Source organism: Morone saxatilis, unplaced genomic scaffold, assembly GCF_004916995.1.
Source record: "Morone saxatilis isolate NCDOM2014 unplaced genomic scaffold, NCSU_SB_2.0 Contig2, whole genome shotgun sequence".
Taxonomy (NCBI): domain Eukaryota; kingdom Metazoa; phylum Chordata; class Actinopteri; family Moronidae; genus Morone; species Morone saxatilis.
The window spans coordinates 7893610-7906406 of NW_023339762.1; the positions used below are offsets into that span (position 1 = coordinate 7893610).

At 39.6% G+C, this 12797-nt stretch overlaps 1 protein-coding gene across 2 annotated transcripts in view; it reads left to right on the forward strand.

The window, feature by feature from the left end:
* LOC118329934 (protein inscuteable homolog) overlaps positions 1–12797 on the forward strand; it is a 49603-nt gene that overhangs the window by 12832 nt on the left and 23974 nt on the right. The window contains exons 1-2 of one of the 2 annotated variants that reach the window (XM_035664287.1): positions 5219–5574; positions 9234–9325. In XM_035664287.1, coding sequence (XP_035520180.1) covers positions 9252–9325 — 74 coding nt within the window. In that variant the 5' untranslated portion in view covers positions 5219–5574; positions 9234–9251. Of the gene's footprint in view, positions 1–5218; positions 5575–9233; positions 9326–12797 lie in introns of those variants that run through there. The other variant, XM_035664286.1, reaches the window with a different exon arrangement.

Sequence of the window (12797 nt, forward strand, 5' to 3'; positions counted from 1 at the left end):
AGAGAGAGAGAGAGAGAGGGACAATGTGTCTGTTATTACTTCTGTGTGTAACTGTTATCAGTTGTAGCAATCTGTCCACTTTTATTAGTGTGACATTTAACAGAGTGGCTGATTTTAGAACATGGTAGTGGTTACAGGTCTTTGTATGTGTGTGTCTATGCGTGTGTGCAACTTGACCCCGTCTGATCTCATCTCCATAAGAGCAGGTTGCCTAGAAACCTCAACTTCCATATTATTATGCCAAAGAAAAGAATGTTCCCAGACCCAAATAGATTGCACAGTTCTTGACCTCACAAGCAAATCTTCTCATTTAGTCTAGTCTGGTATGCTATTATGGCATGCTAGATCAAACCAAAACAGGCCTAATTTCCAGTTAACCTTTCATAGAGTGTTTTTCTGCATGCACTGCTAAGAATAGCTATATGTGTGTCTAATGTTAAGTTGGAAAAAGCATTTTGCTGTATGCTTTTGTTATTACATTACGGCTGAGAGCCTGAACTCCAAAAGAGAAAAGATCGCCCCTTTCCCCTTGCGCCTTGAGATCCAGTGTACATCCTGGGTAATAGTGGATGGGTGCTGTATGAGTGACAGAAGTACAATGGAGAAAAACGTCTGTCAGGTACACTGCTTGGGGAGCATTTCACTTGTCAAGCCAGACCATCTTCTCCGCAGAGGCTGGTGAGCGATGCTGAATTATAACGCACTGTCTCCTTCTCCCAGTGGGTTTTTAAAGTCAGGACGACTTAAATGATCCTTTAAGGATTTCCACCGGTGCTAACTTCCATCTCACAAAACTTTCAGTAGTAGTACGATTTCGACACTGTGTCATCCCTACAGAAACTTTAGATAACTTCTAATTCACCCATCTTTCCTGTAAGATTGTACTATTCAAATCTTAACAGAACCAGTAAATTTTTGAAAAGACACTGGAAAGATGACTTATATTTACCACTGGTCAATATGCTAAATACAGCACACTAGAGTCTCTATTATTCCAGTAGCCATGGGACTATTTACCTACAACTGCTTTTGGTTTGGAAATTATTCACTTTATCCCCAACTCTTCCTGTGAATGTTAAAGAGTCCCTGATCAAGACACTGAGGTCAGGCTTTCATGATGGTATGCTATGTATGGTAGCCCGCTGCCATCGCTGTGTGTGTGTGTGTGTTTGTGTGTATGCGTGAATGTGTAAATGGCAGGCAAATTGTGAAGTGCTTTGGATAAAAAAGCACTACATGAATGAAGTCCAATGCAGTGCACTGTATTTGTTATATTTGTCGTTGCTTTGTTGCAGTCTGTGTGTTTTAATGCCTGGATGCAAACCAGATTTTCAGTCGTATAATAAAGTTGAAGTTAATGGATGGTGAAGTTGCAGTATGTCTGGTTTAACTTTTGAGTGAAAGCTGAATCGTTGTTAGTGTTAGACTAAAATTGAAATCAGGTAGAATGAAACTGGAAAAATTATAAATATCATGTAGCTCAAATAAGGCATTTTTGATAACATGCACGATCCCAATACAGACTGAAACCGGATATGTTGCAATGAAGCCCTGGGAAGCAACTTCCGATTAAAAATTAAATTATAAGGAACACAGTGGCATTTCTTATATATATTCCTATATACTTCTTTTGACCACATAATGTATGTTCACCTAGCTGAAGTATGGAGAACCATTAATGTAACAGGAGTGTTTGAATAGTTTTGTGTTGTTGCTTTACCAACAATCCATCGCCCACATTTCTCCTTTTCGTTTTCTCGTCTTATCCACTTCTTTTTAACTCTTTCAATCTCCTTCCCAAACACTGTACACTTTTCATAGTGAAAATATATGGAAACGGGAACGGTGCTTCCGCTCCATCCTCCTACACATTTATTCCTGACATCATGGTGTGTCACACTCAAACCTGTGATGCTCCTGAAGCCCCTGTCACCATCACCCTGAGACATGTCAAGACATTGGCACTTTTTGTTATCATTAGCCACACAGCTACAGTGGCACTGCTGTAGAATATGGCATTGTTTGTCAAATTTACGTTCGAGTGATTCTAGAAGAATTACAAAAACCATCTGTGATGATGCAGAATCAGCAGAGTCAATATAGAGTGCTGTACTTTGCGGTGTATTGTTCCGGTTCTGGTTTTTGCATTGCATAAACCCTTGCAAGCTAAGAAAACTTAGTGATTAGGAGAGTCTGGAGTTAACTATGGGAGCTGTCAGTGTTTTCAGTGGTGGTTCCTGACTTCAGTGTCAGAAATGATTGAGGTGAAATCGGAAGGATGAATTATTTTGACAAACCACCGGAAGAGCTGGATGTAGGCAGAGGGAACACTATTTTATTATTAAATATCCTTGTGTGTTTACATGGACAAAAATATGAAATATAACATTTTAACATAGTTCACATGTAGATTCCATTTACTTAAAATTTCATAGACAACTAAATGTTTCTGAGAGCTAATAACTCGCTAGTGTTGTAAGATTACAGTATATGTTACATGTTTTCAGTGCAGGTCAGCTTGTTTCAAGAATTGTTGTACGCGGTCTTAGTTACATTAAAACACTTACACCTTTGTAGGTTTGAAAGGTGATTTTAAAACTTTATTTTTCCATCTTTTATAGAGAACAACTGCTGTGGTCACTTTTATTTAATGTTTGTTCTAATTATTGTAAATTATTGGCAGTAGCACAATAATGTCTGTGCTTTTAATTTCAATTCCAATTTCATAATTGTATTACTGCATCCTACTTTGCAGAACTATAGAGTTATAGTGAAACTTTTTCTGCCGAGGAAACTAACTGATATGATTTCAAACTGACCATAGTCATGGTTCTAAGTGAAGACTACTTTTGAACATACAGAAATTGTGTCAAACACATTTTGAGTTTTAATGTTCTATGGTCTCTCAAACTTTGTTTATTTGCTGAACTGTTATATTGAATTAATTGTATTTATGCCCTGTCCTTATATGATTATCAGCCTTTGTGTTGACATTCTTCTTGGTTCTCTCTAAGTTTTATATTTGCCCATGCTGAATGGAGTGATGGTACCCTCAAGGTTTGGCTTGTGGCCAAAAAGTTTGCTCAGAAGGACATTCAGATCCCAATACAGGCTGGGAAAATGTGAGTGAGCAACTGCAAGGCACAGACCTCCAGTTACTCCAGTAGTGCTGTAGAGGAGTGGCTATTCTCACTAACTGTACTTTCGAAGCCGGTGGATCTGTGAATGTGTAGCTGGATGATGCTAAAGAAGAAAACAAAAAGTTTCTTGTGCTTGTTCTGAACAACAATGGAAAAGTTATCTGACGTGCTTGTATACAGGAATTCTCTGAAGTAGTAGGTTGGAATGGACAGATTTGATAAACTGTCATCCAGGACTTGGGAAAGGACCAAGGATGAAATCTAAACATGCTTTTGGTGTAATTCTAAGGCATCTAACAAGAACAAATCTCAGATGAAAATCACACTCACAAACACACTCAATGTAAACTTAAAAGAAGAGTACATTTGTTCTCATGTGACAAAAAAGAAAAAACTAAAATAAAACATTGAAAAAAATTAAAATAGCAACACTGGGATGACCAAACCCAGCAACACATCAAACATTCACAGTTTTAAGAAGGGATTTATCGGCAGAATCAGTTCATACAGCAAAGGCCCCATCACCTTTGGTCACCAGGATCGAGGAATAACCAGCTGAGCTGCGACTTAACTGCGGCATAACTGGCAGTCAGTGTACGCTGGCTAGCACAGGAGTCATGTGTTAATTTCTCTTTGGTGCATAAATATGGGACTCTTAAATACTAGCCATGTTGCAAATGGTTAGACTCTCCAAATCATTTAGACTCGCATACCAAACACATAGCTATTTTAGTGTCAGCCTGGTAAAATGTAACACGGCCTAAAATAAGTTGGCCATGCCAATGTTATCTGTGGAATGCATTGCATTTAGACTCATTGAGATAATGGGGAAGAGGACTGTAAAACAAGTCTCCTTCCCATGTCTGGCTTCTGTGTAGAAGAGACAAATTGATGGACAATTTATGTATTTTGTGACAAAAATGATCAAGATAATCATTCACATGTGTTGTAAACTAAGCACACATCAGCTCACGTTACTTTACGTTAGGAATTTAGATGTAGAAAGTTTGTTCAATATTGTGTGCTATTGTCCCTTTTTCCAAACTGTGTAGTAATCAAAATCCTCACATCAGGAATTATGGCTGGTTATGGTCATGGTTGAGGCAGTAAGTACTTTGTGTCAAACATATTGAGTACATATTGAGTTATGTTAGCATTATGTCTTTGCTCCCTTTCTGTGTTCCCTTGTTCAGGGTTTACTCTACTATTTTGGAACTGTTTAAATGTCTTTTAACAGGAAATTTAGCATATTACAATCAGTCATTGTGATTTGGATGCTGTCCAAATGCTCTCACAACTCCACAGCTAGCTTACATTAGCCTGATAATGACTGATATCACTAATCAGCCCAATTGCTACAAAGAAAAGTTGGCATTGTAATGTTTCTGCAAACCACAGATACATTGAATCTCAATCTCTAAAATATGTTTTAAAGCTGACCATTTTTTTAATGTTTGCAAGTCATTTAATGCTGCATGAAATGTTGTCAGTCAGTACTTGACTTGACATAACCTGTGACTTGACTTTCCCAAGAAAAAATGCCTTAGGACTTGCTTGAGACTTGGACCAAATGACTTGAGTCACCTTCCTGCTTTGGTATAAACCTCTTTCAGTGTATGATGTATGATTACTTTGCTCAGTGGGTTGAACATGGCACTAAAACTGCCTGGATTTTGAGGTTGTTGTTTTTTTTTTTTTACTGGGGCTATTACAAATCTTATAAGTAGAGAAGAAAAGTCAATGAAAAAAAAAATATATTGTGTGTATTCTACTAACCATGAAATAACTATGGATATGGTTGTAAGTAGGACCGTGTTATAGAAGCTTCAGCATTGTACAACAAGCTGACTCACCAAACGCTCAGACAGTAGCAGTTCACATCAGGCATTATCCGCTGCCCTGTGTGGGTCTCTCTGTCCAAGTACAAGGGCCCACTTTGAGCCAGCCCACTGTGTGTGGGATGGGAATTTTGGGTCCATGGCTCAGCACAGCCTGCTTCCAGTTTGTTCCCTCCCAACCACCCATACAGTACCCATCCTGCTCTGCTTTCTCCACATGACAGCTCTGTGGTGGGACTGCAACCGCTGTCTCCTCCTGTGAACCCAGTCTCCAGCTCAATGATAGGACATGAGCGGCACGGCTCCATCAAGTCGCCGATGCAGAGCATGTCCACTGTATTTAAAGGCCAAAGGCCAGAGACAACTTCTTTAGTAGATACTTTCCTTAGTCTGTGTGAGTTAGGGCAGCTGTAGGAGAAGAAGCATTTTGTATTTAATTGTTGGCAGTTTTGAAATAAAGCCAAACCATAAGGAATCGGTTACACAATGAGGCACTCCTGAAACAGCAAGGATATTAAACTTGGAGTACACAGCCTGACTCACTCTATCCTCCATCACATCACAGTGATTCAGGCTGTTTTTGGCTTCTTAAAATGGTGAGTGGCTTTGCTTGTTTCTCCTGATTTTCTCAGTTTAATTTTATCTGTTTTTGTCAAGCAGAAATTCATTGCTTTTGGCACAACACTGAAGCAAAGCCACAGTGTTGTGGTATTTTGTTTTCTGCAGACCAGTTTTTGTATTCTTGCAGCGGTTTTACCCAGAATCTGTGAGAGGCATTCTGCTTCACCACAGAATAATATAAAAAGGGCTGGAAATGTATTTTTAACCAGTGATTTCTTAAGGAGAGCACAGACAATGAGGTCAGCGGACAATGAATACTTGGTCTGCGCATATGTTCCTTTATTTGTTTGTTAAGAATGAACTACGAGAGTAACAAGCATATAGAGACCAAACGGGAAGGATAGCTCTGGTGCCAATTTTGAAAAGTCTGTCACAAGTCCTCTAACTTTAATATCAGAGGTTCCTGGGGTTTATTAACTCTATTCTAAAACAAACTTGCATTTACTTGCTACATGTGATTTTAACAAACTTAATCAATAATCACTTTGTTAGCATTTAAAAAACTATACTCCCATTCAATTCTTTCACAAAGGTAGCACAATGATTATACACCAATCAGCCATAACATTATGAGCACTGACAGGGGAAGTGAATAACACTGATTATCTGGTTATCATAGCACCAGTCAGTGGGTGGGCTATATTAGGCAGCAAGTATCATCAATATTTTGTCCTCAAGTTGAAGTGTTAGAAGCAGGAAAAATGGGCAGCATGAGGATTTGAGCTACTTTGACAAGAGCCAAATTGCGATGTCCACCAGGGTGCCCAGGTGGTCATAATGTTATGGCTGATCGGTGTATATCATCCTATCTGTTTATCCCATATCCTACATAATAATTATTTTCCCCTTTTGGGAAAAGGTAAGAAGGTGTGCTATTGTTACAGCTTCTAGAGATTGACAAGAGAAAGTCCATTGTCATAGCTAGCTACTGGCCAGTAGTCAGTTTGTCTAACTGGGGTTGTTTAACCAGTGGCAGTCTTGGGTTGGTCAATGTCCATTGAAAGCAGATGAAACAGAAATATTATATAAACAATAATATTACATTGTTTTAAATATATTTTATACCTGTCTAGACAAATGGGGAGAACTGTGTCACATACTGGTTAGAAAGGTTGTGTTGTAGAAATGATGTTGGGAATTTTTATTATTACAATTAGGTTCTCTTGACCCTTGAAGTTCTGGTTTCACTTTTGTTCTTTATGGTATACACCTTTAAACACTGGCTCATTATTTAAGCCTTTTCTCTTCTCAAGCTTAGTCAAGCAGTTGAGCTACACAGCCATAATGTATCAAGGCTACTGAGCTCAAATAAAAAAGATGACTTTTAAATTAAATGCAGCAGATAGCGTGACTGACTAGGGACAGACATTACATGAAACATCACTGAAAAACTGCATCTGACAGAAACATGCACACAAGCACACACCAAGATTTAAATCCCCCTCTATGCACATGCAAAGAATAAACACGAGCACTGCCGTAAATCTGGAAGGTACACCATAGTGATTTCCCTTAGACACACAAGTTACTGAGTGGTTGTTATTTTACCCGGCATGTGACATGAGGCTGAGACAGAGATGTCCTTTGTTTGACTTACCTACAACCGACACGTTCTCCACAGCAACCGAGTGGGGAAACCCACAGGGCCACTCAGGTTTCAGCCTAGACATGAAAAGAAATGTCCACCCCAGCAAGAAAATTAGCCAGGATCCCATCAAAGCTGACCATCTGCTTAGGAAACTATTTCTGTAGCACTTGCAACCTTCATGCACTTAGGGATATTTAAACTGCGGAAATAGTCTTACTTTAAAAGAAAAGAAGGTGAAACTTCAGCTGTTATTACAGCATAACAGAGCGCTCAGTACAGTCTGCACTAAAACTAAATCAGTTCAGAAGACAGTAAAAGAAACACCAACAACCTGCTATAAACTTTGACATTTTACTAAAAACCTTCTGCGCTCCTCTCTCATGCAGCATTTGCAGTTGTTGGCCATTCACTGCAGATTGAAAGAGATCACTTTCGGCGCAGTGGTCCTTAACATGGCACTTAGCGACACACTCTAAGTGCTCAGGACTGAATTGCTTGATTGGACAACTTATCTCCATTTGTATGGTAATCCACAGAAGAGCGCTGTAACGAGCCGGAGGCACATATAATAGAATCTGGATGGTGCCTGGCGTTGGCGGTGACCCTGTGCTCAATTATTGGCCAAATATAATTAATCCACACCTCTATTGTGTTAATAATGATGCAATTATATCAGCCCTTGTTCTATGATATTCTATTGTACTTTATTCTAACTGCACTGAATGTGTAGATGTGGGGGGTTTTTTACCCCCCAAAAAACAGGGTGCTTACAGCCAGTCTCCCAGACTTCCATGGACCTGGCACAGTATTGGTATGATTTCTGATTTGCTGTGATGCTTTCTCTGAAAATGGCCCTGGAGGAGCCATGCCAAGACTGCGGTTAAAAGACCCCCTCCTTTCCCCCTTTCTCTCCTTCTCTGCATCTTCTTCCTGCACTCTCCCTCTTCTTTTCTGCTGGTATCTGTATAACAAGTCTATCTCTTCACCTATTCATTCGTCTGGGTATCTATTAATCACAGTCATGGTCTGAGTCACTCACGCCCCAAAACCTGTCTTTTCCCCTCATCCATCATTATATAGTTCCCTGGTTGCTCATAATTACATAACCCTGGGAGTTTCGGAGCAATTGAAGCAAACAGTAAAACAGAATTGGTGACTCCTCTAATGCACTGTTGTGCCTGATCCTCTCCATCTCCGAGCTCTGCAGAATGGATCAGTTGTTTTGTCGTCATAGCATTTGAGCTCGAACACTGCAGCACTGAAAAAGAAGACCAAAATAGGATCAAACGAGTGATATCTCACGTGCATTAAACATCCCTCTTATTATCAATTGCCTTTTTGTGAGTTCTCCTGTTTACATCTATCGATCCCATAACACTCTGGAATCATTTAATAAAAAGCAGGTCACCACAGCTGAAACCTGCTCCGTGACATCGGGAGGCTGTGTGTGCCTGAGAGAGAGATAGTCTCACTTTGTAACTACCTGCTAATTATACTGCACAGTAAACATGAAATCTGTAACCACACCACTGCAGGATATCATTAACTAAAAGGATTAGAGTGTGGTTCAGGAGGGCGTCTGTGGCTTCTCCCGATTGAAAATGGACTAATCTAAATGGGATACATCAATAAAACGGCGGAATAAAGTTGTGGGCACTTAAGAGCATCAGCCTCTTTTGCTCAGGCTCAAAGTAGGGAAGAGAGTCACTGGCTGGCAGCCAGCCAATAAATTAGAAGATAAGAAATATTATTCTACTGGCACACCAGCGGCTTGCAGCTATTTAAAACAGTGAGGTTTATTGATAATTAAATTACTTGGAGAAAAAAACACAAGACAAGAATAGAATGCTTGGAGGTGGATCAATAAGGAGATATTGTAGTGGATAACACTGCGGTGGCCAACAACCCAGCCAGGAGGATGCAGTGTGTGTGTGTGCATGTTGTGTTCACTGTGTGTGTTGAATGTTTATATGTAGTAACGTATAGTAGTAGTCTGAGGTGACTGTAAAGACGATTTATATTTATGTTAAATTTCTTGTGTTTCAGGTGCTGAGCTGAAGTAAGATGGCCTCGGACAGAATGGCGACTCCTCAGAGCAGCTCTAGACAGAGCAGCTCGCTCTCTTCATCCCCTATGAGGCAAGTAGCACAAAAAACTAATTTTTCCTACTTACCCCAGGTGGTGTATCAGGCTAGTTTTAGTTTTATTTGCTGACACCCCAGGATGGTGAAGGGGGATTGAAATGTCTTATGTGCTGCTCAAACCATCAAACATTTACTTTTAAACAATAGGTTAGGTATTTTTCCATGAAGCTGTTTTAAGCTTTTGTTCTATTGTAACTATTTACTATGTCAGCTATTGTGCTAGGCTAGTTTGGGTTTACAAAAGACACAGTCTACAGAGTTTTCGTTTAGTTAAATGATCCCAAACTTTGGACACTTCCTCTAAGTCTCTTGCTATTTTCTCTCTCTTCCACAGCCTGTTGTGTGAGATTGATGATCATCGGTGCGAAACACAGTATCCTGTATATAGTTATATGGATTAAATAAAGCTTTGATGCATAGAAATTGCATCAGTGGTTTTTAGTAATAGAGTTACTAGAGGAATTGTTTTAGCCCTAGCTGCTACTCTTTTCATTACATGTGTGTAGAGCATTCACTCATTAAAAAATACAAATGGCATCTTAAGTGGGAAGCAGCAATGAAATGTCACGATTTATGCCTATCATGGTTCCAGATGCTTAGTTATTAATTATGTATCTTGTCAGGTCATCTTGAATATATTTGAGTAAAGATAACAGATGTTAGGAAACATTCACAGATTTACAATCTGTTTTGCCAAAATTTCACATCAAGACACACATCACACACATCACACACGTAGAAACACACAAACACAACATATTGACAATAATAAGCATGATAGCAAAAAATAACCCTCTTGTTTTATCTGCAGATGAGGCCCCCAACCAATACAGCATACTTTGGCCCTCATCTCCTTCTGATAATGCACTATAATGGTGGCAGCTCTCACAGGAGCAGAGATTGAGGTTTACAGTGATGTCAGTCTAGTAGTGTCATTGGTTGTCCTCTCTGGTTTGTAAGGAGGTGAATGTATCACAGGGATGTTTGGTGACAGATTCGAACACCTGCATAAAAAAAATGACTGACCTATTTAAGTTATGGCAACCAAAAGGTCTCTCCTGCTAATAATATCTGCAGTTATCAAGACACAGAGCATCATTAGCATTCATTTGGAGTTTCTGGTGATCCTACAAATCCAATATCCCTTCTCCTTTTAGCTTTAGTCTGATCTGCTATCCAGCTCTTTAGCTTCCAAGTACTCCATTTTGTTTGCCAGCTAGTTGCACTGTCTGTACCTGGAAACACCTGCAAACACCTGTTGATGATAGTGATATGATTGGAACAAACAGTAAAGTAGTAGGCAGTAAAACCAGAACAATAAGATGAAAATGTAGCATCTGCCAAGCTGACAAAAACTGCCAAATTGGGTTAATTTTGTAGCTTCGTCACCATGAGCAAACCCCTTGCATATTATACATTGTCATTTCATCCATTTTATATCCACAGAATATAGATCCGTGCAGTTTAAATTTGACAATATTTTTGCTCTATAATTCCCTAGAATGAATGTTTCTCACAGATTTGTATTTGTATGTTTGCATAAAACACAACACCGGAAAGGAAGTGAGACTCAGACTACATCACTGAAGATGGTTCATGTGTTTGTTGAGAAAGGTTGAGGTGAGGCAGCTCTTATAGACTAACACCCCTGAAGCTGCTGAGAAAAATCCAATCCTAACCTTCATATCTGCCTTGGGAAATATTTACCGGCTGATGTTTGTTGGTTCAACATCGCCAAAGCAATATATTGGTCCTAGACAGGATCCTAGATCAATAAATTAGAGGCAGTCAATAGCAGGAAGTGCAAAGGTCAAAACCTTAGTGACAATACAAACACATACAAAAACACACACTCCCACACTCTCTGCCACGCACACATGACCTGAAAACATCTGTCCACAATTGGATTCCATATTTGAGGTGCATATTAGCACACAAAAGCCAGAGGTTGAAACCAGAAATGCAAAAAAATCTGTCAGACACATGTTGCAAAAAAACAGAAGTGTGCACACACAAAACAATCACAAACTAACACAAAAACAGAGCAGCGCTCTTCCACACTGTCAAGCTGTCACAAAAAGTTGACAGAGAGCACAGACCTGCCAGCTGAGCTAAACTGGACTCCCTCAACTGTTGAACTATCAACTATACAGCCTTCATCACAAACTGGAGGCTTGAGTTTATTTTTCTTTACCCGACGTTTCTCTCCTCATGTTTTATTAACAAAGAAAGGGTGAAAGAAAATTCACCCAAAACCCATTGTATGTTTTTAAAACCTTAATTTATTGCTCCTGATTTCCAGAAAAGTCTCTGTTTTGGAAATACATAAGACAAAACTCTTATCACACAGCAGTGATTTATAGCATTGCTGATGGGTTTTTTTTTTTAATTGGGAAAAGCCTCTTCATCAGCTGCTGTGGTCGAGTATATTTCAGTCGTCTATAATACATTTGAATATATATCTTCTGACAGTTTTGTTTTTACAAATGCTTACACAGCGTTGCAGAGGAGGCGTAATGCGTGCCCTTGGATATCAAATCAGTACAGCTGTCACGCCATACATAGGCAACTAGAAACACACACATAAACAAACAGATCGTCTCCTACTTGCGTTCTTTGTGTGTCCCTCATATACACACTCAAACATAAATCCTGTTTGTGCAATGCATGGCTCAGTAACAATCAGTAAATCTACTGATGAAAGGAGCCAAATGACTGAATTGTATTAAAATAAATTGCAAACACAGATGGAACGCACGCATGCACTCAGATGACAAACATCTCCACAACAGAACTAGTGCTTTGCCCAGATTGGCTTATCTAGACAATCCAGGCCTCGGGTTACAGTCTGCAAGCAGGTTAACCAAGTTTCTGTGCCGTCATTTGTCTGTGTATTTTTCTTTTTTTGTCTTTTTATGTTGCAAATTTGTGTTTGCAGCCCATGCAGACATGTTGGAAGTTGCACAAGTGTGGGTTTGCTGATGTGAGAGAAAAAGCGTGAGAGAAAAACAAGAGGAAAAAAAAGTGAAAAAAGTGACAGACGACTCGGCTGGAAATGGTGGAGAACACAGAAAAAGATATTCCACAGTATAATGTCTTGCACATATGCCTGTAGTATGTCTACTTTTACGCCTTTGGTGCATGTAAACAGACATGTGTGAGGGCATGAGTGTGAGTCAGAGAGAACAAACGACAGAGTGAATTAAGCTGGAGTTGGTTAGACTGAAAGAGAAAGAGACAGAGAACAACAGAGAAACAGACTCAGTGTGTGCTGTTTTAGGTGAGTCTGGTCTTGGCGGCACATTAGAGGCCGTCTATAACATCTGGGAGTCAGATGTCTCCCTGTTGCCAGGATTCAACTGTACCAGTCAGAGGCCACAATATCCCCTTACCATGCTGCTACTTCGGGAGGAGCATAGACCCGACCTTTGCCCAGAAGCTCAAGGCGTGACTTGCACAGTCAAAA